General features: G+C 51.9%; 1 protein-coding gene across 1 annotated transcript in view; it reads left to right on the top strand.

Moving 5' to 3' along the window:
- Sipa1l3 (signal induced proliferation associated 1 like 3) overlaps window positions 1-24,235 on the top strand; it is a 204,163-nt gene extending 179,928 nt beyond the window's left edge. The window contains 7 exon segments of the mRNA XM_038340138.1: window positions 10,565-10,583; window positions 10,585-10,735; window positions 11,437-11,679; window positions 14,138-14,281; window positions 18,362-18,497; window positions 19,988-20,069; window positions 22,355-24,235. Coding sequence (XP_038196066.1) covers window positions 10,565-10,583; window positions 10,585-10,735; window positions 11,437-11,679; window positions 14,138-14,281; window positions 18,362-18,497; window positions 19,988-20,069; window positions 22,355-22,498 — 919 coding nt within the window. The 3' untranslated portion in view covers window positions 22,499-24,235.
- The last annotated feature ends 239 nt before the right edge of the window (window positions 24,236-24,474 follow it).

The raw sequence follows: 24,474 nt of genomic DNA, 5'->3' as shown, positions 1-24,474 counted from the left end.
CTGTCCCTGTTTCCCGTTCCTGGGTCAAGTGCTGGGAATTAGATAGATGCTGCAGTATCCAGCTTTCAACGTAGGCTCCAGAGAGTGAACGCAGCTCATATGGCTTACATGGCGAGGACTTCGCACCCACTGAGCCATCTCCTTGGCTGTTGTTTGTTTGCTTGCTCACTTTTTAATTTATTCATTTATTTGTGTGTGAGTTTATGTGCATATATGTGTGTGAAGGCCAGGAAAACGAGTCAGGCATCCCTCTCTGTCGCTCTCTGCCTTTTACTGTGAGGCAGGATCTCTCCCTGAACCTTGGTCTCCCACTTTCTCTGTTGGACTAGACTCCAGCAAGGTCCTGTGAGCCCCCTCAGAGGTGTGGTTGCAGGAATGGGCAGAATGCCTGGCTTGTACACAGCTGAGACCTGAACTCTGAACTTCATGATTGTATAGCAAACACTTTTTAACTGCTGAGAGCTGTCTCTTCAGCTCCGTACAGAGTGAAAGAAAGAGGAAGTGGGCTGTGAAGCTAAGAAAGGGCTTTGGTACCTGGCAGTGATGACACACGCCTTTAGTCCCAGCTCTCGGGAGACAGCGGCAGGCGGATCCCTGTGAGTTCGAGGCCAGCCTGGTCTACAGAGTGAGTTCCAGGACAGGCTCCAAAGCTACGCAAAGAAACCCTGACTCAAAAAAACCAAAAAAAATTTAAAAAAGAAAGAAAAGAAAAAGGGGTGGCCCTTTGGTGCCAGGTGGCAGTGGTGTAAACCTTTAGTCCCAGCACTCAAGAGGCAGAGACAGGCAGATCTCATGAGTTCAAGGTCAACCTGGTCTACAGAGTGAGTTCCAGGACAGCCAGGACTACACAAAGAAACAAACAAACAGAAAAGATTATTTATTGATGAGCTTTGTTTATTCCCGTACTGAAGAGAGGCGCACCCGTGTAGGTCAGAAGACGCCTTCAGGAGGCAGTTTTCTCCTCCCTCTGTGGATTCCAGGGATCAAACTTAAGTCCTCCCGTTTGGCACAAGCCCCTTTCCCCACTGAGCCCTCTGGCCGGCCTCTGCTAATTGCATTCATTTACTGAAAGCTCGCCACAGCCCCATGAGGACGTGATGTTCTCCCCACTTAATAGATAAGGCAACTGAGGCTCAAGGTTCGATGCTACTTGGAGATGGCCCTCGCATCAGAATCCTCATAGCCAAGCCCAGAGCTCCTCTTCTGTTGGCTGGGGAGCTTCTGCCGTCCTCCATCTCTTCTGCCCAACGCCTTTCTTCCTGACCTGGATGGAGCTGTTTAAATCTGTGGGTGACATAGAGCTTGGGGGGAAAGAGGCACCAGGAGACAGAAGACAGTCCCTGGAGGTGTCGACAGGCTCTGAAAATTCAGTTCACAAGTGTCACTGACAGCCAGAGGGGACTCTGGAAATTAGAATCTGGCCATTGCTCCCCTTCTTACTCTATCCAGCCACCCGCCCCAGGATTAATTTTGGAGGTTCGGGGTCACTGGGCACGCTCTGTATCAAGCTCTTACTAACCACATTCCTTGCACAGACTCCGGCCCAGTCCTACCTGATCTGCCCCACACCTCCACCCTTCACTCTGCCCCAGCTACACTGACCTGTTGCTGGGCCTCAGATTCCATGCATGCTGACCCCACCCAGGGCCTGCGAGTCCCCACTGTCAGTGTGTGTCTCTTCACTCTGTTCTACTTCTCATTTTCCCACTGGAAGTCAAGTGCCACTGTCTTGGTCACGGGCCACTTGTGTTCCCCCTGGCACACACTGGGGTAGCTTGGTCAGTAAATGTACTAGAATGGATCTTGTTTGATTCTACAATCCCAATAAGCAAGAGCCCGCCCCCCCCACACACACACACACTTTTTGTTCAGGTGGGAAGTTAAGCCCTGCAGAACCCACATGCTCCTCGGTGTCCTGCGGCTCCTTTGCTGTCCTCTTCACTTTCCCTCCTAGTGCGTCCCCCTCTCTGCCTGCAGCGCCCACCTCCTCATCTGTTCTGTGGGGATCTGCAGGGCCGTCACAGAGAGGGACACAAACTTCCACTGTAGACGTGGCTGTCTCACGGTTCTGGAGGGAGCAGGGTCTCCACTGGCTGTCTCACGCGTGGTTCTGGAGGGGGCGGCAGGGTCTCCCATTAGTAGCCATGAGGGAGGGATGGCCTGTTCCGGGGCCTTCTCTGGAATCCCATGCTAGGCTAGCTTACTCTGGCCTTTCCTGGCATGAGGAGCTGCTTTTCTTCCCAGTGCTCAATCCATCTTCATTGGGTCGCTTCCTCTGGTGATCTCTGCAGCCACCTTTCCCAGTCTTATCAGATTCACATCCATCCTGCTGGTTTCATTTCAGCCTGATCGCCTCCCCAGAGGCCCTGCTTCTGGGTGAGGTCACAGTCACATTGGGTTTTTTTTTCCCTACCCAGTACTTTGTACATGCTAGGCAAGTGCTCTCTCCGTGATCTGGATCACACACACACACACACACACACACACACACACCCCTCTCTTTCTTTCCCCTGATGTAGCAGTGGAACCCAGGGCCTTGTAAACACTAGCAAGTGTCCTATTCTCTGAACTCTATGCCTAGCCCTTGGTTTTTTGAGACAGAAAATTGTCCCGTCTCTGTCTTCCAAGTGCTGGGCATCTACATGTGCACCACCGAATCTCACTAGATATATTCGATAAAACCACAATATAAAAGATTTGTTTATTTTCACTTTATGAGTACAGGTGTTTTGCATATTATAGTATGTACACCACATGCATGCCTGGTGCCCATGGAGAGTAGAAGGGTGTTAGATCCCCTAAACCAGAGTCAGAGGAAGTTTTGAACCACCATGTGGGTGCAGGAAACTGAATCTGGGTTCTCTGGAAGAGCAGCAAGTATTCTTAATCACTAAGCCATCTGTCCAGGCCTAACTTGATGATTCTGTCTGTACCTTCCCAGTTTTTAAAGTTTCTGGGGAGCATATCTAATTTTCCGGTGCTCAAGCCCAGGGCCTCGTGCCTCCTAAGCTAGGTTTTCTCTGCTGAGTTGCAGATGAGCCGTGGCGCCTTTAACTTAGACTTTCCCGTAGCATCTCCAGACCGTGACCTTGTCACTCACAGGGACTCTTGACTCATCCAACCCAGTTTTTCAGAAAACACTATTTTCAGAAAAGACTGAAATACGGTGCTGTTGCTAGGGGGTCAGGCTCAGTGGTAGAAATCTTGCCTTGCCTGTGCAAGGGTTCTAGGCCTAGCATGCCAATAAAAAACAAAAATATCACCAGATATGGTGGCACACACCTCCCAGAGCAGGAGAATCAAAGTCCCTCAGCCTGGACTACTTCGTCAGGGTCCTTTTCACCCACCAGCCTTGGAGTTTCCCTCCACAAGGTCACCAGGGTCCTTACCATGCCTACTCAGTGTCTCCGCCTCCCTCTTCATTGGCCCTGGTCATGGGTATCTGACAATCTCATCAGGCCTTGTCTAAAGCTGAATGTCCCACTAGTGGGCGTCCCACAAGGACCAGCACAGGGAGCATGGCCTGTGAGCCAGGCTGTGCTGTGTGGCCCTAGACCCTCCTGACCTCCCCACAGGAGGAGCCCGTTTTCCCAAGGCACCATTAGTACCTCACCCAAGGTCTCCAATTAGACGAGGCACAGCAAATTCAAGACCCAAACCAATGGCCTCTCATCTCCCAGACTCAGGCAGGGGAACCCACATATGAGATGGTATGCTCCTCTTCTGAGAGGCGCACACTGTTGATGAAGGATGGTATGCGGTAGGAAAGGCAGGTCATGTGCAGCAGAGGACCGAGCATCTGCCACCATAGGGCGTCATGCTGGCTCTGGCCAACAGCTCTGCCTCAGCGATGATCAGGCAAGCCTCGTTTGCTCGCTTTGTCAATGAACTCTCAAGTGAGTGGCTTTCCTTCACTTAGCCTCCAGAGGGATGTAAGAGACGGGTGTCCACCTCAGGGTCCATCTCTTTAAATTGGGGTGGGCGTAATTTCTACTAGGGAGGCTGTGAGGACTTTTGAGGTTATCTCAAGTCTGCAAGCAGAGAGCTAGTTTGTAAAGGATATGGCAGGCTGGGGCAGCCACACTGTGCCAGAGGCCTGGGGACAGGGCATGCAGCCTTCCCTTCTTGCTGCCTCCACCTTAAACACTGACCTAGCTGAAAGGCTGGTACTAGCTCACAGGTAGGAGGCTGTATGGCCAGAGACACCCTACACAAGCATGTAACCATGCTTGGACCTCTCCTCTGGAGTGCACACGCACTACTTCCCTCAGCAACACGACATAGCATGTTATTAAGACATGTATTTTTTAAGGGCCAATGACCCTTGTCTGAGAATTAGGCATAGGAGGCCCCTAGACCAGCTTCTACTGACACCGTAGGCCCCAGTCACAGCTGAGGATCCAGGCATGAACATCCACATCCATGAAGAGGGACAACCCCCTGACTCAGGACCTGGGAGAATGAGCGAGTTCTCAGGAGGTGGAGTCCACCACAGTTGCTACCTACAGCTGCAGGTGCAGTTCCACAGGTCACAGGACTGACGTCCATGCTCCACACCACTTGTTTCGGCCTCCCAGACAATCAGTACCCTTGCCAGGGAAGTAACTATGGCTACCTGAGGAATGCACACAGTTAGGCATACAGTGCCCAGGCACAGCCCAGGGCCCACACGCTGAATCTGCTTGACTCATGAACTGTGTGGTTCAGGGCAGCTAACAGACAAGCCTTCCACAAGTGTCTTCAGTTTCCTGAGCCTCAGTTTCCCCAGAGACAAGATTGAAGACAATAATGCCTCTGCCACAGAAGTGGTGTGAGGGTTCAGTGGGCTGTGGGTGCTGGCTTCCAGTGGTTGACCATAGCTTCCAGGCTCCCTTCTTCCTCAGGTTCAGCAACCCCCGACTCCAGCTCAGCGCCACCAAGAAAAGAACCATAGGAGCCTCTCCTTGGGCACCAATTACCCACAAACAGAGCTGTCCATACCTTTTCCCATTGGCCGCTGCCAGCCATGTTGGCAGAACCCTCAGCCCTGCCAGGCTGACAGCCATACTAATTAGCTTAATTAACCTGGTCCCGAGGGAGCCGCCCCATTTGGAGGCCAGAGCACCACACTGGCTGGGGTGGCTCACAGCCATGCCTGACCTACACTGCTTGCCTGCACTTCACCCTGTCTGTCGCAGAAGAACTGCCGCTGCTAGACTTCCTGTGTTGCACAGCTTCCTTTTCTTTCTTCTTAGTTTTTAAAATTAGTGTGACATGTGCATGGGGTGTTTCGCCAGCACATGTGTTTGCACACCACATGTCCACTGTGCCTGCAGAGGCCCGAAGGACGTCAGATCCCCTGTATCTGTAGCTACCCGTGTTTTTAAGGCTCATGTGGGTCCCGGGAATCTAACTGGTGGTCCTCGAGAAGAGCAGCCAGAGCTCTTACCACTGAGCCTCCCTCCAGCCCCAGAGCTTACTATTGTGGTTGTTTTCTTCTGATGGAATTAAACCACAGCATGGCAAAATCTGAGTGTACATAGCGTGGACAGATCAGCGTTATGTCTAGGAGTGCTGGACAGACCTGTAGTTTTCCTTCAGAGAAAATTAAATACTGCAGCAGGTTTAAAGTCTGTGTTCCGATTCTGTCATTGTTGTTTGGGTTTTGTTTAGTTGAGAGGAGCTGTTGTTAGGTTGTGCGTTGCTGGTGTAAGTGTGTGCATGCCACAGGCAGGAGGTCAGAGGACAGCTTCAGGAGTGGGTTCTCCCCTCCCGCTGTGGACTCCAGGGATGGGACGCAGACTCGGTCTTTCATAGCAAGTACTTCACGCACTGAGGCAGGATCGCTGGCAGCTCCAGTTGGTGGAACTTGGCTGAAGATGACATTGAACACCTGACCCCACTCCTTTAGCCTTCTCGGCTGAGGGTACAGATGTGCGCCACCACGCCCAGCATTATAGAAGGTGGAACAGTGCAAAGTAAGAAGCTTCATTCCTAGCCACAGAGTCCCCCTCCGCAAAGGCAGCCACTGTTTGATTTCGTCTGCATCCTTCCAGACATGTGCAGAACATGAACCTGCACGTGTAGTGTGCGTGTGCATCCCATGCTCCATACCCTCCCTTTTTTAAATTTATGTGCATGGGTGTTTTGCCTCTATTGTCGTAAGTGCACCATGTGCATGCCTGGTGCCTACAGAGTTCAGAATAAGAGTTACAGGTGGTCATAAGCCATTGTGTGGGTGATGGGAACTAAAACCCGACTCCTCTGCCAGGGCAGCAAGTGCTCCTCCTCACTGCTGGGCCATCTCTTCAACAACTCTCTTCGTTTTTCCTTTGAGTCTTTTCTTACTGTTGTTGAAATTATCACTGTATAGGGAGTAACCTTAAACTCACAGCTGCCTCCTCAGCCTTTTGAATGCTTGTGCCACATGTGGGCACGTGCTTCCTTTTGTCTCTGTCAACACCGTTATCAGTTGTACTTGAGTTTGTTTTTTTCCCTTCGTGTTTTTTGGCAGTGTGACTCATAGTAGGCTATAGGAAATGGCCTTGTACTTCAGAGCCATGGAGTGGCTTTTCCATGGAGTAGTTTAGAGCCACCAACCCTAAGATCACTAGATTTGGACAACTATAGAGACCAGAGAACTAGGCAAAGAAGAAAAAATAAGAGGTGTTTGAAACCAGCCTTTTTTAGGATGGAGATCAATGGTAGCAGGTCAACCTAGAATCCCCCAGTGAGGGGCTGGGGTGTGGCTCAGTGGTAGAGCCCCAGCCTAGAATCCCCCAGTGAGGGCTGGGGTGTGGCTTAGTGGTAGAGCCCCAGCCTGGAATCCCCCAGTGAGGGGCTGGAGGTGTGGCTCAGTGATGTATCATGACCCTAGGTTTTATCCTCAGCACCACCCCAAAATATATATATTTGGGGGGTTATTATTTTTGGTTTTTTTTAATTCATGTTAGTCAAGTACTTTGCCACCGAGCTACACCTCTAGCCCTGCTGCATAGGCTCTGCATGTTGTGTTAGCTCCACAGACAAGACCCATGCATACTCTGTCGTGTGTTCCTGCACCCCTCTTCCTTGAAGTAGAACTGCCAGAGCAGAGAAAGTGCCCGTTTAATTGTATTCCGTGGATCTGTTTACACTCTCGAGAGAGAAGAAGGCTGATGATGCGTTCTCCATGGAAGCTATACTGAGGCAGACCTGCTCTCATTAGGGCAGAGGACCCTGCCTTGAGGATTCTGGGAAAAGCCAACACTCAAAGGGCGGGGAGGGGAGGCCTTCACACTACGTCAGAAGAACATTTGTGTGGGGAGTGCTTCATTTGTCCTCTCTCCCCCCCCCCCGTCTCCCCATTCTCCTCGCAGCCGTGAGCCTTTAAGTTGCCCAAAGAACTCCCTCCCAGTAAGGACAGAGACGACGGAGAGCCCTAGACCTGCAGATGTGGTTTGGGGAGGAATATGGGCTGACAAAGCCCCACTACCCTCTCCAGCCACCTTCCTTAAAACCACAAGGGCAACCTAAGGAACAGAAAGAAAATGCAAACTTCAAGCCCCCTGTACCCAAGACTCCTTTCTGGGCTCCAGTAACAGCTAGGGAAGGCCAGGGTCCAGCCTGGTCTAGGCTGCCTATGATGGCTGTTGGAGCCTATGCTCAGAGTAAAGCAGAAGTCACAATCCAGCGGGGTCTCAGAAGAGAAAGCCCTGTCTCTCCACCATGGCGTGTGACTCCTGCTCCCCAGAGGTGATGAGCAGTCCTCACACCTCCCAGACACTGTATTTTGTGAACAAATCAAATGTGGGCACGTTTCACATATCACACACAGTCCATCTGTGATACAGACATGACACAGCAGAGTCAGGCATGGTGGCTCATGCCGGTAACCCTAGCACTCAGGAGGCTGAGGCAGGAGGATACTATCTATGTTCCAGGCCAAACTTGAGCCATGTAACAAGACCCTGTCTCAAAAAGGCCAAGCAGAAGAACGAAAAGGGCGCAGGGGACTAAGGTATAGTCAGTAATAGAATACTTGCCTGGCATCCATGAAACCCTGGGTATATCCCATCATCACTAAGAACTAACTAATTAATTTAAAATTTAGAATAAGTGCTGGGGAGATGGCCCAGTGGTTAAGAGCACTGGCTTCTTTTCCAGGGGATTCAGTACCCTCTTCAGGCCTCTGTAGGCCAGGCAACACAAGTATGGTGTACAGACATACATGCAGGCAAAACATACATATACATAAAACTTATATAAAAATTAAAAATAAGTTAGGTCTGGTGGGGTGTGTACCTTTAATCCTAGTCCAACTGGAGACAGAGGAAGCTGGGTCTCTGCAAGTTCAAGACCAGCGAGACTACACAGCAAGTTCCAGATCATCCAGGGCTACAGAGAGAAACCCTGTCTCCAAAACACAGACACAGAAACAAACCGCTGTTCACCGCAAGCGGCTACCTTGGTTTCTGCTTGCTTGGTTGGTTCTTTTTATTTTTATGTGTATATGTGTGTGATGTGGGATGTGTGTGCGTGTGTGGGTGTGTGTGTGTGCACATGTGTTCAGGGCAGAAGGAGGGCATTGAATTCCTTGGAACTGGAGGTGGCAAGTGATTGTGAGCTACCTTCCATAGGTTTGGGAACTCTTAACTGCTGATCTCTGCAGCCCCTCTTCTGGCTTGGTTTAGATTTTTAAGACAAGATCTTATGTAGCCCAGCTGGCCACAAACTGGGTACATAAAGATTACTCTGAACTCCTGATTCGCCTCCACCCCCCAGATGCCGGATTACAGATGTGTGCTACCACACCTGGCATTAAGTGGTACTGGAGACAGAACTCGTGGGCTTAGTGCGTGCTGAACAGACACTCTTCCAGCCGATCACACACCCAGCCCTGCTGCATAGCTTCAGAGCCCAGTACAAGGTGGTTGCCTCATAAAGCTCTCGCTCCTAACATTGTTTCTCTCTAGGAGTAGCAAGGACTCAGGTCAGAGCCCAGGCCTCCCCCAGCCATGACAGCCCTAGACTAGAGCCAGGCCACAAACAGAAGCAAGAGGAGGCCTTCAGGTCACTGGGTGGCAGGCCAAGAGCCATTGGGGAGCAGGCTGGTGTGAAGGGAGCTGGGAGCCACAGGAGCCACACAACCATCTGCTTCTGTCACAGGCAGCCAGGTGCTTGGCAGCAGATCCCAGCGCAGCAGGTCTCTGAGGTATTTTCCAGCTCTGGGACACTATCTCGGTCATGTTTCTATTGCTGTGACGATACTATGACCATGGCAACTTATAAAAGAGTTTATTTGGCCAGGCAATGGTGGCAACACCTTAATCCCAGCACTTGGGAGGCAGAGACAGGTGGATCTCTGTGAGTTCAAGGCCACCCTGGTCTACAAGAGCTAGTTCCAGGACAGGCTCCAAAGCTACAGAGAAACCCTGTCCCGAAAAACCTAAATAAATAAAAAGTTTCTTTAGGGCTTATAGTTGCAGAGGGTCCGGTCCCTGACATGGCAGGTGTGATAGCAGGTAGGCAGGCATGGTGTAAAGCATTACTGAGGGCTTACGTCTGGAGACATAACCACTAGGCAGGAAGACACACTTGGAGTGGTGAGACTTTTTTGAGACACCTCCTATCCTTTCCAGATGGTTCCATCAGCTAGGGACCAAGTATACAAACATCCGAGCGCCTGGGAGCCTTTTCATTCAAACCACCAGAGATGTAGTGGGGCTTGTCTGAGGTCTCACAGCAGGGGCAAGCAGGGGCAGACTGAGAGAGCCAAGCCTGCTCTTTCCTGGGATTCCTTTTCCTACCCCAGTCGCCTGTGCTCCAGTGACCCCCAGAGGTAGCCTACCTCCATATTCTAAAGAGCTGCAGAGACAGAGAGAGCTATGGGTCAGCGTGGAAAAGAGGAGAGTGGACCCTGTGATTGTGGGGGAATCTGTTATCCACGTGACAGGACAGGAAACCCCACCTGAGCTGCCTGAGTTCCTAAAGCAGGGGTGAGGGCTTTCCGGGTACCCCATCATTCTTGTTAGGGACAAACCTCTCACCTGCGGACCTCTGTGAGCCCTGTTGCCCACATATCCTCCCAACATACATCCGGACCTACCACTGGCCAACTGGCGGCTCAGCCTCAGGGCTCCCTGGAAGCCACCAGAAATCCATACGGTGTCTCACAAGTCTCACGCAGTCTGTCCCTGCCTCTTCCCAGGCCTCACCTTGCTCACTCTTCCACCAGAAATGTTCTTCTGTGTGGATTCCTCCCTTGACTGCCCTTCCCCCCAGATGCCAACCCCTCAGAAAAGAACTTCCAATCTCCATCCCTCCACCCAGCTTTTATTTGCTTCGAAACATGTTTTTCTGTCTCGCAAGGGGCCCCTTTGTTCACCCTGCCTAGTCCCCTCCCGCAGGTGGCTCTGCAGCCCCTGCCTGCTGTACTGCAGCCCTTGGAATAGGCCTGGTCGGTGGGCTCCCAGCACAGATGAGAGAGTGCAGAGGCAAGTGGCATAGGGGGGGCACGGTCCCTCGTGGTAGTGGCTAGTCTTCTGTAGTCCAGATGGCCCTGAGAAGCACCGTAAGGTCCTCTGACTCCAGTGTCCGGTTCCAGGCAGGTGGACACCAACACAAAAGAATGTCTTTGGTCAGCCTCGGCTGAGGGCATCCCTGCGAGACCTCCGGTCCCCACGGAAGAACTACAAGTCAACCATCGAGGACGACCTAAAGAAGCTCATTATCATGGACAACCTGGGGCCAGAGCAGGATCGGAACACAGGGGTGCGTGCCTGGTGGCCTAGGGCCTGTGGGGTGAGGCGGGGAGGGATGCTCTCTAGCCTGTCTCCAGACTTTGGTATCTGCTGGCCCTGCTGGGGTGTGAGTGAGGATGTCTGTTACCCACAGACAGAGCCAAGACTTAAGCCAACTGGAAAAGGCCCCCAGACTCTGGGTCTCACATCTTTCTCCCAGAGCCAAGCGGGAACCCAGCTGTTCAGAGCATAGGAAACACGTGCAGAGTGGGCTCCTGTTGCCCAAAGACAGACCAAAGCAGCAGGCACTACAGTCTCTCTGTCACCCCTGCCTCTCCCTCATTGCCCGGGCTGCAGTCCATGGGAACTAAGTAAGATAGGCCTCCACTGGGTGTTGTGGCACACACTGTGATCCCAGTCCTCAGGAGACAGAGGCAGGAGAATCACAGGTCCCAGGCCAGCCTGGGCTACATGGCTAGCTGAGACCATATCCGAAAAGAAAAGGCGTGCATACTTCAGTGGTAAAGTGCTGATATAAGGCTAGAGTTGGATCAGAAGCCATGGGCCCAAAGTCAGGGCTGGGGAGCCTGCGGGATGGTGGTCGGGAGTCTAGTGCTGTGACCAGTAAGGGTACAGGAGTAGACACTGGGTAAGTAAGAACTCGCCAGGAAGCCCCGAGGACCAGGACCACAGCCCAGCATGCCCATCCCTTGTCCCCACCCTGTCTTGGCTGCAGTCCCCCAGAAGAGCCTGCAGCGGACACTGTCAGATGAGAGCCTGTGCAGCGGGCGCCGGGAGCCCAGCTTTGCCAGCCCTGCCAGCCTGGAGCCAGGCCTGCCCAGCGATGTGCTCTTCACCAGCACCTGCGCCTTCCCCTCCAGCACACTGCCCGCCCGCCGCCAGCACCAGCACCCCCACCCCCCCAGCGGGGCACCCAGCACCATTCCCGCCAATGGCAATGGCTTCCCAGAGAAGAAATGTGAGCCTGGGCATTTGGGGGCTGCAGGTCCCCCAGGGCTGGGAGTGGGGTGCACTGCGGGTGGGAGGCACCTGGTAGTCCTGTGTGGCCAGTCATGTGAGGAAGGGATGGGTGCACAGGTTGCTCCAGGGGACCTCAAGGAGCAAATATTGTGACCAAACACTGGGTCACCCAAGACTAGAGGAAGTCAGCTTCCCCAAGGATAGGCACTTATTGTTCCCCAGCATCCCTGCTCCCACCAGCTCCCTGCTCCCACCAGCCTCCCTGCTCCCACCAGCTTCCTTGCTCCCACCAGCCTCCCTGCTCCCCACCAGCCTCCCTGCTCCCACCAGCCTCTCTGTTCCCACCAGCCTCCTGCTCCTCACCAGCCTCCCCGCTCCCATCAGCCTCCCTATTCCCCTAAACATCCCATTTCTTTTTTTTTTTTAAATATTATTTATTTATTATGTATACAATATTCTGTCAGTGTGTGTGCCACAGGCCAGAAGAGGGCACCAGACTTCATTACAGATGGTTGTGAGCCACCATATGGTTGCCGGGAATTGAACTCAGGACCTTTGGAAGAGCAGGCAGTGCTCTTAACCACTGAGCCATTTCTCCAGCCCCAACATCCCATTTCTGAACATTTACCTAATTACCCTGACTTCCCCAAATATGCCACTTGGGGGGGGGGTTCCTGAATGAGACTTCCCCACCCCTTCATTTCATCGAGCAGGTATTTATTGAATATGCCCTACAAGTAGGGCCCTGGTCCATCATCTCCTGAAAAAGCCGTGGTGTGGCCAGCATGCTGACATGTCTGTAATTCTAGTACTTGCAGGTAGAAGGCTCATGAGTTTGAGGCCAGTCTGGAATTGTAGGCAAGATCTCTCTCGACTGAAAAAAGAAAACATGGCAAAGCAGCTAAAGCTGCATGGCTGCCTCTGTGAGCCTCCTCTCCTGCCTGACAAGCAGTGGATACTACCCTGCTCACTGGTGGGCAAAACCCGATCCAGACACCCTGGAGGCTACCTACATAGCCCTGACTGACCTGGGACTTGCTCTGTAGACCAGACTGGCCTTGAACTCAGCGATCCTCCCGCCCCTGCCCCCCAAGTGCTGGAATTAAAGGTGTGCGCCACCACTGCCCTGCTATGCACACTTTATTTCCTAAATCCAGACTGTCTTGAGTTTAAATGTGTTCTGTGCCTAGGATTTACACTTAGGGGTCATGTCCCCACATCATCTAGACATGAAGCTCCCCGTAGCTCTCCCCCGTTATAGGAGGTGGGATAAAGGAAATTCTGGGGCTCTTTAAGGGAGTCATCTCATCTCTTAAAATCTTCCTGCAGTAGCCAAGTATGGGGGAGCACACTTGTGGTCCTAGTACTTAGGGGATGAAAGCAGAAAGACCCAGGGTTCAAGGTCAGCCTCGCCTGTATCATGAATTTGAAGCCAGCTTGGTCTAATGAAGCCTTGCTTCAAAAAAGCTCACACAAAATTTGTAATCCTCCCATGGTGCCACACTGTCCTTGACTTGGAGTTCTGAGGCTTTTCGCCCAGGGCCCTGCCTCAACCCTATTCCTCAGGGCCCCCACAGATAGCTGTGCTCTTCCAGGCTTCCTTCAGGCTTGTGTCCCTGTGCTCAAGGCTGACCCTCCTGCCCACCCAACAGAGCACCCCAGCCGTCCCTTGGTGCCTCCATGCTTCCTAAGTCCACCCTTGTACCCTGCCTCTGCCCTCAGCTCTTGACGTCCTGCTCCTCCAGGGGGGCCTGGCACACAGGACACACCCAGTACACACCAGAAGAAGCTGAGAGTGCTGTGCACGTAGGTCCACTCAACAGGCAGATCTGAGCTCCTTCCTCCATCTCTGCCACACTCTCTCCATCTGGGCCCAGCTGCCCTCCCCTCTCCCTGTCAGACCCACAGCCCCTGGGTTCTTCCGTCCCACTCACGCCTGAGCACTCTGCCCCAGCCCCTCTGGGTGTCCTCCCCTTGGACCAGAAATATGCTATAGGCAAGGCCGGCAGCCTGGGTTTGTCAGGCTTCTGCCTCCCAGACCATCTCAGAACTCCAGGGGTGCTGAGTGTGCTCCCAGAGCAAACCTGAAGGGTATTACAAAGCCTCGGATGGGCCCTCAGCCCTGACGGGACCTGGTGACTGCAAGGCCTGCCACTTCAGACTTTCCTCCTCCTGCTCGTTCTGAAACTCCCGGAGCACCTTGGTGTTTCCTAAACCTTGGGGACTTCCTGGCTGCTGCTCCCTAGGGATGCTTTCCTCTCTGGCGCCCACTCCCATGGCAGAGCCTTGCTCTGAGGTCACCTCAGGAGCACACAGACACCCAGCGTCACGGCGCCCTTGCCCTGCTGAAGCCTCTTCCTGAAGCGTACCTGATGTGAACAGTGTGAATATCTGTCTTTCTGTCCCTTCCACACCGTCATGGTCAGTCACCTCCCTGTCCCCACTTTCCCACATAGCCACCATCTCAGCCTCGGAGCTCTCACTGGCTGATGGACGGGACCGGCCCCTACGGCGGCTTGACCCTGGAATGATGCCTCTCCCAGACACGGCTACTGGCCTTGAGTGGTCTAGCCTGGTGAATGCTGCCAAGGCCTACGAAGGTAGGTGGCCTCCACCCAGCCCTCCCTGATACTCAGTGCCCATCTGTTCTGGGGGGATTTCTGGAGGCCCCGTGGCTTTGCTGGACCTGGGTTCCAGAGTCACGGAGAGTGAGGTTAAAGCCTTGTGTTGTCATTGACTAACATGCAACACAAACAGGCGACCCCTTCTGACCCCGCACTACCTCACCAACTGCCTGGTCTGTGCAATGGTTGCATGAAGCACTGCACATGCAGAAGTGGCCTGAGCAGGGCAGTGGTGCCAATGCATCCTTAATTGCAGCACTCAGGAGGCAGGGGCTGGCGGATCTCTGAGTCTGAGGCCAGCCTGGTCTACAACGAGAGGTTCTAGGACGGCCAGGGCTGCACAGAGAAACCCTGTCTCAACATCTACCCCCCCCCCAAAAAAGGTGGCCCCAGAGCAAGCCCTCCACAAACAGTGCCCTATTGAAGGCTGCATGGTAGCCTGATCTACAAAACAAGTTCCAAGTTCCAAAACAGTCAGGAGTATGTAGAGAATGTAGAGACCCTGCTCAACAACAACAACAACAACCAAAAGGCCTGGTTGAGCAGTCAAACTACAAACTATAGGGAATACTTTTTGTTTTATTTTGTTTTTTAAGACAGGGTTTCTCTGTGTAACAGCCCTGGCTATCCTGGAGCTCACTGTATAGTCCAGGCTGCCTCAAACTCACAGAGATCCACCTGCCTCTGCCTCCTGAGTGTGGATTAAAGGTGTGTGCCCACCACCGCCCGGCCAGGGGACACTTCTAAATTCAGCAAATTGAGTAGGGACCAAGAGTCCTGCCAGCCTGTGCTCTGTTGTTTGTGGGACCTCACCCTGCCACCGATGGCTGCTAGAGCTGTGACCGTCATATCCCCACCCCAGAGCCGTAAAGACGAAAGACACACCGTACATCAAGGGAAACCTTGCTCTCTTGTCCACTGACTTCTTCACCAGGGCCTCAGCCCATGTGCCCAGCTCAGACCGGATCTGTGACATGTGGTATAGCACGGTGGTAAAATGCTCGTAAGGCCCTGGCTGTTGTTTGATTGGATGGTTTGGTTTGGTTTTTTTTGATACAGGGTTTTCTCTGTGTAATCCTGGCTGTCCTGAAACTCGCCCTATAGACCACACTGGCCTTGAACTCAGAGATACCTCTGCTTCTGCCTCCCTAGTGCTAGGATTAAAGGTGCGTGCTACCACCACCCTGCTATAAACCCCTGGCTTTGATTCCAATGCTGAATGAGCAATGGAATGACTGGGTTTGTTTGTTTGTTTTAGACAGGTTTCACACAACCCAGGCTGGCCTCGTTCCTTCCTGTGTCCATCTACCGGCACAGAATTCCCCAGCCTGGCCTCAGATTTGTGGTCCTCCTGCCTCAGCCTCTCCAGTGCTAGGATTGCAAGGATGTGGCCTAATGTGGCCTCACACCTCACCTGCCACAATCTTTTTAAGTTCTTTGTAGCATCACAGGGGCTGTGTGGACTGGGTAGACGCCATTCCTTCCTTCAGCCTGTCTCCCAAGGACCATGATAGGAACGCAGTAATGGTTTTGATTAAAGTGGGACTCACATGGTTTTGTTTTCATTTTACTTTCTCTTTTCTATGATGCTAGAGTGTCCCACGTGCTCTGCCACCTAACAGTAGCCCTAAGGGCATCAGGCTTACCTTGATGTCCCCAATACTAGGCAGTGTCAGACCAAGAATTACTTGGATCTTTGACTTTGGGAGGAAGAGCAAGCAGTGGGGACTGGACCAGATCTAAAAGAATGGAGCTCAGCTGGCCTGCTCCCAGCAGAGGAAGTACCAAATGGGTTGACAAGGAAACCAGAGCCTGCCGCCTACGTGTGATCCCCAGCTTTGCCTGTGAGGAGCTTTGTGATAAGCCATTAACCCCTCATGCCTCAGTTCATCTATAAATTATCTTTCTGCCCCACAAATTGTGAGTGTTGGATGAATCTGTACTCATTGTACTCATTACAGTGCTTAAGAACCACTGCAGAGCGGAGATGAACAGCAATGGAGCAGCCTAGAATCCCCCAGTGAGGGGCTGGGGTGTGGTTCAGTGGTAGAGCCCCTGCCTAGAATCCCCCAGTGAGGGGCTGGGGTGTGGCTCAGTGGTAGAGCCCCTGCCTAGAATCCCCCAGTGAGGGCTGGGGTGTGGCTCAGTGGTAGAGCCCCTGCCTAGAATCCCCCAGTGAGGAGCTGGGGTGTGGCTCAGTGGTAGAGCCCCTGCCTAGAATCCCCAGTGAGGGGCTGGAGTGTGACTCAGTGGTAGAGCTCCTTTCTAGAATAGATATATGTGATAGAAGTTTCTGTTCCACCCAGTCCCACAACCATTCAGTCCCAAATAAACACCCAGAGGCTTATATTAATTATAAACTGTTTGGCCTATTGTTCAGGCTTATTACTAACTACCTCTAATAACATAAATTAACCCATAACTCTTATCTATGTTTAGCCATGTGGCTTGGTACCGTTTCTCGTAAGGCATCCTCATCTTGCTTCCTCCGCTTCTGGATGACAACTGCATCTCCGCCTTTCCTCTTCCCAGAATTCTCCTAGTCTAGTTGTCCCGCCTCTACTTCCTGCCTGGCTACTGGTCTATCAGCTTTTTATTAAACCAGTATGAGTGGCAAATATTTACAATATACAAGAGCATTATCCCACAGCAGTTATATACTTAAACTGTGGTATGAGCCTTAATAGTTCTTCTGCGTTTCTAAAGGATTTGGGATATTCAGCCCCAGACCTGACTACCAGGAAGAGCACAGGAGGGCATTGGGAGTCTGTGCTCTGAGTCACAGGAGCCCGCCTGAGCTGTAAAGATCCTCCTTAAAACCTTTGGCTTCTGGGCTGGAGGAATAGCTTACTAATTAAAAAAACTTGCTACTCCTACTCTTCCAGAGAATCTGAACTTGGTTCCCAGCACCCACTCTGGGTCACATCCACATGAACTCCACCTCCAAGGGGAATCTGATACACTCTGGTTTCCACAGGCATACACACACGTAGCATATTCTGTCTCTTTCTCTCTCTCGCACACACACACATATATATAATTAAAAATAAATTTTAAAAAGGAAAGGGGCTGGAGAGATGGCTCAGAGGTTAAGAGCACTGACTGTTCTTCCAGAGGTCCTGAGTTCAATTCCCTGCAACCATATGGGGGCTCACAACCATCTGTAATGAGATCTGGTGCCCTCTTCTAGCCTGCAGGCATATGTGGAGGCTGAACAATGTGTACATAATAAATAAATAAATCTTTAAAAAAAAAGAAAAAGAAAGAAAAGGTTGGGTGTGGTGGCACACGCCTTTAATCTTTAATCCCAGCACTCTGGAGGCAGATACAGGTATATCTCTATGAGTTCAAGGCCAGCCTGGTCTACTGAGGGAGTTCCAGGACAGCCAGGGATGTTAAAACAGAGAAATCCTGTCTCGAAAACCCAAAAATAAAACCTAAAATTAAAAAACGAAAAGAAATGAAAGAAATACATCATTAAAACAACACAAATAGGGGGGCTGGAGAGATGGCTTAGCAGTTAAGAGCACTGGCTACTCTTCCAGAGGACCCAGGTTCAATTCCCAGTATCACATGACAGCTCAAAGCTGTCTGTAACTTCTGTTCCTGGGGGATCTAATGCCCTCATATAGACACAGACGTATACCTACAGGCAAAACACCAATGTATGTAAGATAAAAAGAAATAAATTTAAAAAAATAATAATTTTAGGAACTTGGGCTTGGTTGTATATATCTATAATTACAACACTCAGAAGGCTGAGAAAGGAGGGTTTAAGGCCAACTTGAGCTACAGAGTGACACCCTGACTCAAAAAAGAAAAGCCAGACATGGTGGCTCATGCCTGAAATCCAAGCATCCAACAGTCTGAAACAGGAGAATCACTCACTGAGCTCAAGGCCAACCTGGGCTACAAAATGAGACCAGGCCTCAGAGAGGGGTCAGCAGGCGGAAAATGGGTGGAGACTGGGGTTTGTAGGAGGCAGTGTCAAGAAGCCGAGGCTGCCTGCCTCACCTGGAAGAACTCAGTCCCCTTCTCTCTCTCGTTCCCTGGCAGTGCAAAGAGCCGTCTCGCTCTTCTCTCTCAATGACCCAGCCCTGAGCCCAGACATCCCTCCTGCACACAGTCCAGTCCACAGCCACCTGAGCTTGGAGCGGAGCCCCCAGACTCCTAGGACCACCCCCACCATGAGGTGAGTTTCTGTGGGAGCACTGGGGTTCATCACCCCAAGGTGCTGCAGGCCACCCCTTTGCTCCCAGGGCAGGAGGTCCCTTTGTCCCTTGCCTAATGGCTAGAGTTGTCACACCAGCCATGCAGTGTGACATGCAAACTCTGCCCACCCCAGGACAGCAGATTTATCATACTTCCAGCTTTGAGCCATGCTCCCAAACATTCCTCAGCGCCCCCCCCAAGCTCTCTGCCTCCCATCACCATCTATCTGTTGCTTGTGCCCCATCTCGGTGGATCCTGCAATGATGCAGACTGAGCCCGGACATCTCGTTTCACCCTCTGCACTGCTGGGCCTGCACAGACCATCCTGGAGGCTAAGGTGCAGCTGCACCCTCAGGAGGCTGAGAGGACAAGGAGACAGGGTCCACTTGGTCGTCTCGCCCCGGCTCGTCCAGTTGAACGCAGTGAATCTGAGTGCCCATGCTCAGCAGGAAGTGAAGGGCTGGCAGAGAAAGCCTTAAGGGCCATGCTGCCCACAGGGGACTCAACAGGGCACCCGCAGTATCTGCGCCAGCTGCCCACAAGGTTCCGCTTGTCACAGGCCTGCACACAGCACTTAGTGCTTCCTGGAAGCCTTTTCTGAGGAAAAAATTGATACATGTTTTCCTTTACACCCTAGTTGGTCTTAGACCTTGACGGCCATCAGAAACCTCTGTAGTTACAGAAAATAGATGCTACAGTTCAGGAGATGAGGGGAGGAAAAGAGGAGGAGAGCCAGGAGGACCCAGCAGCCTCACCTCTGCAGCCCTTCCGCCAAACCCCTCTAAGTATAAGAGCCCTAAGCATCTGTAGCCTCAGCTCTGTGCAGGGAAGTGCCACCTGCTTCCAAAATGCCAGGCTGACCTGGGGCTGGGAGATTCCTCCCAGCTAGATCCCAGGCAGCGGGTCCCAGCCCCTGCACTTGGTGGACAGCATCCCCTGCCTTAGCCTGGGCATCATGTGATACGATTACAGGCCACAGAGGGCTGGGTTCTGTTAAACTGACCACACTAGAGCAGAGTAGCCTAGGTCCCATCGCCATTGATGGTGCTGCTGTCCATTGGCCCATGTGGACTTTCTGGGCTTGGGCTGTGCTCGGTTTACACTGCTAACTAGATAACAGCTTGAGAGAGTCCTTTGTGTCTCATGAGTAGACAAAAAAGGTTCTTCCAAAAGTTACACACCCCTTCTTGGGGGGAGATGCATATTTCAGGGCAGCCCCCACCCAGCCCTGGCCTGGCCTAGTGCTTCCTCAGCCTACATCCACAGATAGCCAGGGCCCAAGGGCAGGAAGGAGCTGCCTCTGGCTTCCCCACAGAGCTGCTCATCTGTGCCTTGCAGCCTCTGGGCTTTCAGGAAGTGAGGACTCACCAGAGACCAGAGAGCCTGTACTTCAAGTCTCCCAGCTGTGAGGAAGAACTGTCCTCAGAGGCTGGCAGGCCACAGAACTGACCCAATCCCTTGTCTCTCCAGTGAGGAGCCACCCCTGGACCTGACAGGCAAGGTGTACCAACTGGAGGTGATGCTGAAGCAGCTGCACACAGACCTGCAGAAGGTGAGGCTTACAGCACACCTCCTGCCTGCTCCCCATGCGCTGGGCAGCACCTGTCTCCCCTGCCCCCTCTGCTTTGGAGTATGGTCACAGGGAGACTGAAAAACCTAGCAAGTAGGCTGGGTGGTGGTGGCGCACGCCATTAATCCCAGCACTCAGGAGGCAGAGACATGTGGATCTCTGTGTGAGTTTGAGGCCAGCCTGGTCTACAAGAGCTAGTTCCAGGACATCCAGGGTTGTTATACATAGAAACCCTGTCTTGAAAAACCAAAAAAAGAAAGAAAAGAAAGAAAAATCTAGCGAGCATGGAGAAACGTGACATGTAGCTCGATTGGTTGAGTGCTTGTCTGTTACTAGCATTGCCCACACTGGGTGCTTATAACCCCAGCACTCAGGTCATGGAGGCAAGAGAATCAGAAGTTCAGGGTCATCCTCAGCTACACAGGGAATTTTTAGTCTGCCTGAATTACATGAGATCATATCTTTAAATAAAAAATATAATTGTAGGGGCTGGAGAGATGGCTCAGAGGTTAAGAGCATTGCCTGCTCTTCCAAAGGTCCTGAGTTCGATTCCCAGCAACCACATGGTGGCTCACAACCATCTCTAATGGGGTCTGGTGCCCTCTTCTGGCGTGCAGGCATACACACAGACAGAATATTGTATACATAATAAATAAATAAATAAATAAATAAATAAATAAATAAATAAATAAATAAATATTTTAAAAAATATAATTGTAGGAGCTGGAGAGATGGCTCGGCGGTTAAGAGCATTGCCTGCTCTTCCAAAGGTCCTGAGTTCAATTCCCAGCAACCACATGGTGGCTCACAACCATCTGTAATGGGGTCTGGTTCCCTCTTCTGGCCTTCAGGCATACACACAGACAGAATATTGTATACATAATAAATAAATAAATATTTAAAAAATATATATAATTGTAAATGGGAGCCAGATGTTGATCATCAATGGGAAAATGGTGATACAGATTATAGGTCATTCATGCAGCAGAAGTCTGCAGCCAATTAAAGTAAGAATTGTAGCTAAGTCTCATAGCATCTGTATAACAAACCAGGCATCTCCCATACCTGTAACCCCAGCTCTGCATGGGGCAGAGACTGGATGGTCTCAGGTGCAAGTGTTGGCTTCCAGCCAACCCAAGAAAATAATAGCCATAGGTTTAGAGAGAGTTACTTTAAATAGGTGAAGATTGACAGAGGAAGACACCTGGACCCTCTCCACACACCTGTGCTTGTACACACACCTGCACATACATAAATAAGAAAATAAGTTAAAATGAATAAATAGTAGTTTATCCATTGACTAACATGCAAGACAAAGCTGATAACTTTAGTAAGAAAGAGTCCGGAATGGCCTTGATCTTCCTGCCTGACCCTCCCCATTGCTGGGATTACAGGTACGCCTCCACATCATGACATTTTTAAAACAATCCTGCCAGGCAATGGTGGCGCATGCCTTTAATCTCAGCAGTCGGGAGGCAGAGGCAGGTGAATCTCTGAGTTTGAGGCAGCCTGGTCTGTAGAGTGATTTCCAGGACAGCCAGGGCCACACAGAGAAACCCTGTCTCAAAAACCAAACAAACGACAAAAAGGATAGTCGTGTGTGGACGGCCATCCATTCCAGCCACATCTCTTGCGTCTGTGTACCAGTTGAGGGCATAGGGGGATAAGAAGCAGCAAGAGTGGAGAAGGCTTTACTTATATATTTGGGGTAATTCAAGGCAGGAAACAGCAGCACCTCAGCAGTAAGTCCTCAATACAGAAATCAGGGACCCCAGTTCAGATCCCCACCCCAGTACCCCGGAAGGCCTTGGCATATTCCCTGCCTTGGGTGTCAGTCATCCTCAGAAGAGCGAAGCCTGCTCAAGCAGTCTTGGCTCTGGTGAGGCTTGGGTCCCGAAAGCTTGGCAGCTGGGGGAAGGTGGGGACAGTAGCATATCAAAAGATTACTTCAGGCTGTGTGTGGTGGCGCAGGCCTGTGATGCCGGCATAGGGAGGCTGAGACAGAGAATTGCAGATTTGAAATCAGCCTGAACTACACAGTAAGACCCTATCTAAAAGAAGAAACCACTTCAAAGACTTTCCAAGCTGCCAGTCAGAGGCCAGGATATGAAGTAACTTGCCCAGGGTTGTTCATCTGGAAAAAGAGCTGGGATTTGAACCCTTGTAGCCAGGCCTATCAGGCCCCAGTAGCTGTGGTCTGTTCCTGTTGTGTGCGCCGCTAGGAGCACCCTTGGCCACTGTATTAACCCAGCCCTTTTGCCCCCCAGGAGAGGCAGGACAAGGTGGTGCTGCAATCAGAGGTGGCCAGCCTTCGCCAGAACAATCAGCGATTGCAGGAGGAATCGCAGGCCGCCAGTGAGCAGCTTCGCAAGTTTGCCGAGCTCTTCAGCAGGGAGAAGAAGGAACTCTGAGGCACCCTGGGCTCAGCCCCTGGGCCTCCCTGGCTGGCAGGCAGTGGCTTCTGGTTGCAGGAGTGACAAGTCATCCAGCCACAGCCCCGCACCCACTGCCCGGCAACCTTCTGTGGGGACTTAGCCCCAGGCGCAGTGAGCTAGCTTGGCCCTTCTCAGCTGCTCCCTGTGGCCCTGCAAGCCTTGTAGCCTGTTCCTAAGACCCAGCTGCCTGGAGCTGTGTTAGTGGGAGGTGCCCAGGAGCCCCTGCATGAGAACTATGGGACAAAATGGGCCCTTTCTTCCCCTACTCTCTGATGGTCCAGGGCTCCTCAGTCCCCAGTGCGCTGGCTCCAGACAGCATGGACATCACCCTCTGGGTCCCCCTTCCGTACAGGAACGAGGAGCACTTTCATAGAGTTTAAATTATCTTCCTGGGGCCCCCGAATAGACAAGAACCCCTAGCATCCAGATCCACTCCTTTGAGAAACCCTGTTTGTACAGTAAAGACTGTTTATATGATCTTTTTCTATCCGCTGCACTCTAGCAGACACAGGCCCCTCTGCCTTCAGCTACTGATCGGCCAGCCATGGGCTCCTCCCCTAGCACAACTAGGCCATTGCCTCCCACTCCAGAGGCAGCAGGGACCCTGGGGACAGGGCTGAAGCACAGCCTTCACCTGTCTGGTCCTCTTTTCTTTTTCAAGTCTCCCTGGCCACACTCCAGCTGCCAGCGGCCACCAGACATGCTCACTGTGCTCCCCGGGGAGCACTCAGTGCAACCCCCAGAGACGCTGATTCTCCAAAGGCAATAAGGGGCAGCTTGGTCTGGGTCTATGCTGCTCACCCAGGAAACACAAATTCCCTTTTTTCCTTCTTTAAAAACAAACAGAAAAGAATATATATATATATTTATTTTTTCATGTAGAGTTGTGCCAGAACAAGTTTGAATGGCCACGATCTGTGGGTTCTCCAACCCCAGGGTCAAGACATGTCCCCATGGGCCAGGGATCAGTGTGAGGACCCGGAGGAATGTGGGGGCAGCAGGCGGGGAGCAGTTGGCAGCATGGATTGGACCCAGAGCCATGGCTAGATGGCCCAGCCCTCAGCCCAGGACCCTTCACCTTCTCTTCGGGCCCATGACCTCTCTGGAAGGGCTCTGAGACCACATACAACAGGCACTCCACTCCAGATGTGCCAGACTGGAGGGTACCCCCGGCTCCCTGTGACCCGCCTCTGGCCCTGGGGAACCCTGGGTTGTGAGGGAGCAGCCTGCCATGTCCTCCACCCACCGTGGAATGATGGTGGCAGACCAGACTACCCAGTGTCCTCGCGTCCTCAGCCCTGGCCAGCTACTGTGATGTCCTCCTTTCCTGATCCCTTCCTGAAGGGTTCTCCAGCTCCTGCCCCTCCCCCTTCCCTCAGACCCCGGACCTGGAGCCTGCCCCTCCCTTCCTCCCCCTACCCTCCTTCGCTTCCTCCCTCCCTCCCTTCATTTCTTTCTTTAATATGTCTCCTCGTATCTTCGGATCATTCAAATCATTTTGGGGACCTAATCATGTACATTGACAATTGTAAATTATAATTTTTGGTTTTGTTCTATTATTTTTGTAAGAATTTCTGCAAAAAATAACTATTTAATTTGAGGTTGATGTTCTGTCTGATGGCTAGAGATAGCAGCAGGCTTTTTTTCCATGTTGATTTGTTCTATTTGGATTTTTTATTATTCTTTATTGTCCCCCACCCCCACTCCCCTTTCCCATTCCCATCCCTGTCTTGAGATTTCTGGCATGTTTCAGGAGGTTTCAAAGGAAATAAACGTTTCATAGAAATGGCTGGTGTGCTCGCAGGCAGCTGCCCGGAAATCAGCGCGGCTCCCTCCTAAATGCATATCACACCCCTGCTGCACAGCACAGCACAGCACAGCTTACCAGTCTTACTGCTCATCCTCAGCATCCAGACACCAGAAATCCGACCCTCAGGATGTACAGTTATGCT

The sequence above is a fragment of the Arvicola amphibius genome, chromosome 8, assembly GCF_903992535.2.
Source record: "Arvicola amphibius chromosome 8, mArvAmp1.2, whole genome shotgun sequence".
NCBI lineage: Eukaryota > Metazoa > Chordata > Mammalia > Rodentia > Cricetidae > Arvicola > Arvicola amphibius.
The sequence above is the reverse complement of the archived record's forward strand: the minus strand, read 5'-3'. Positions and strand labels throughout refer to the sequence as shown.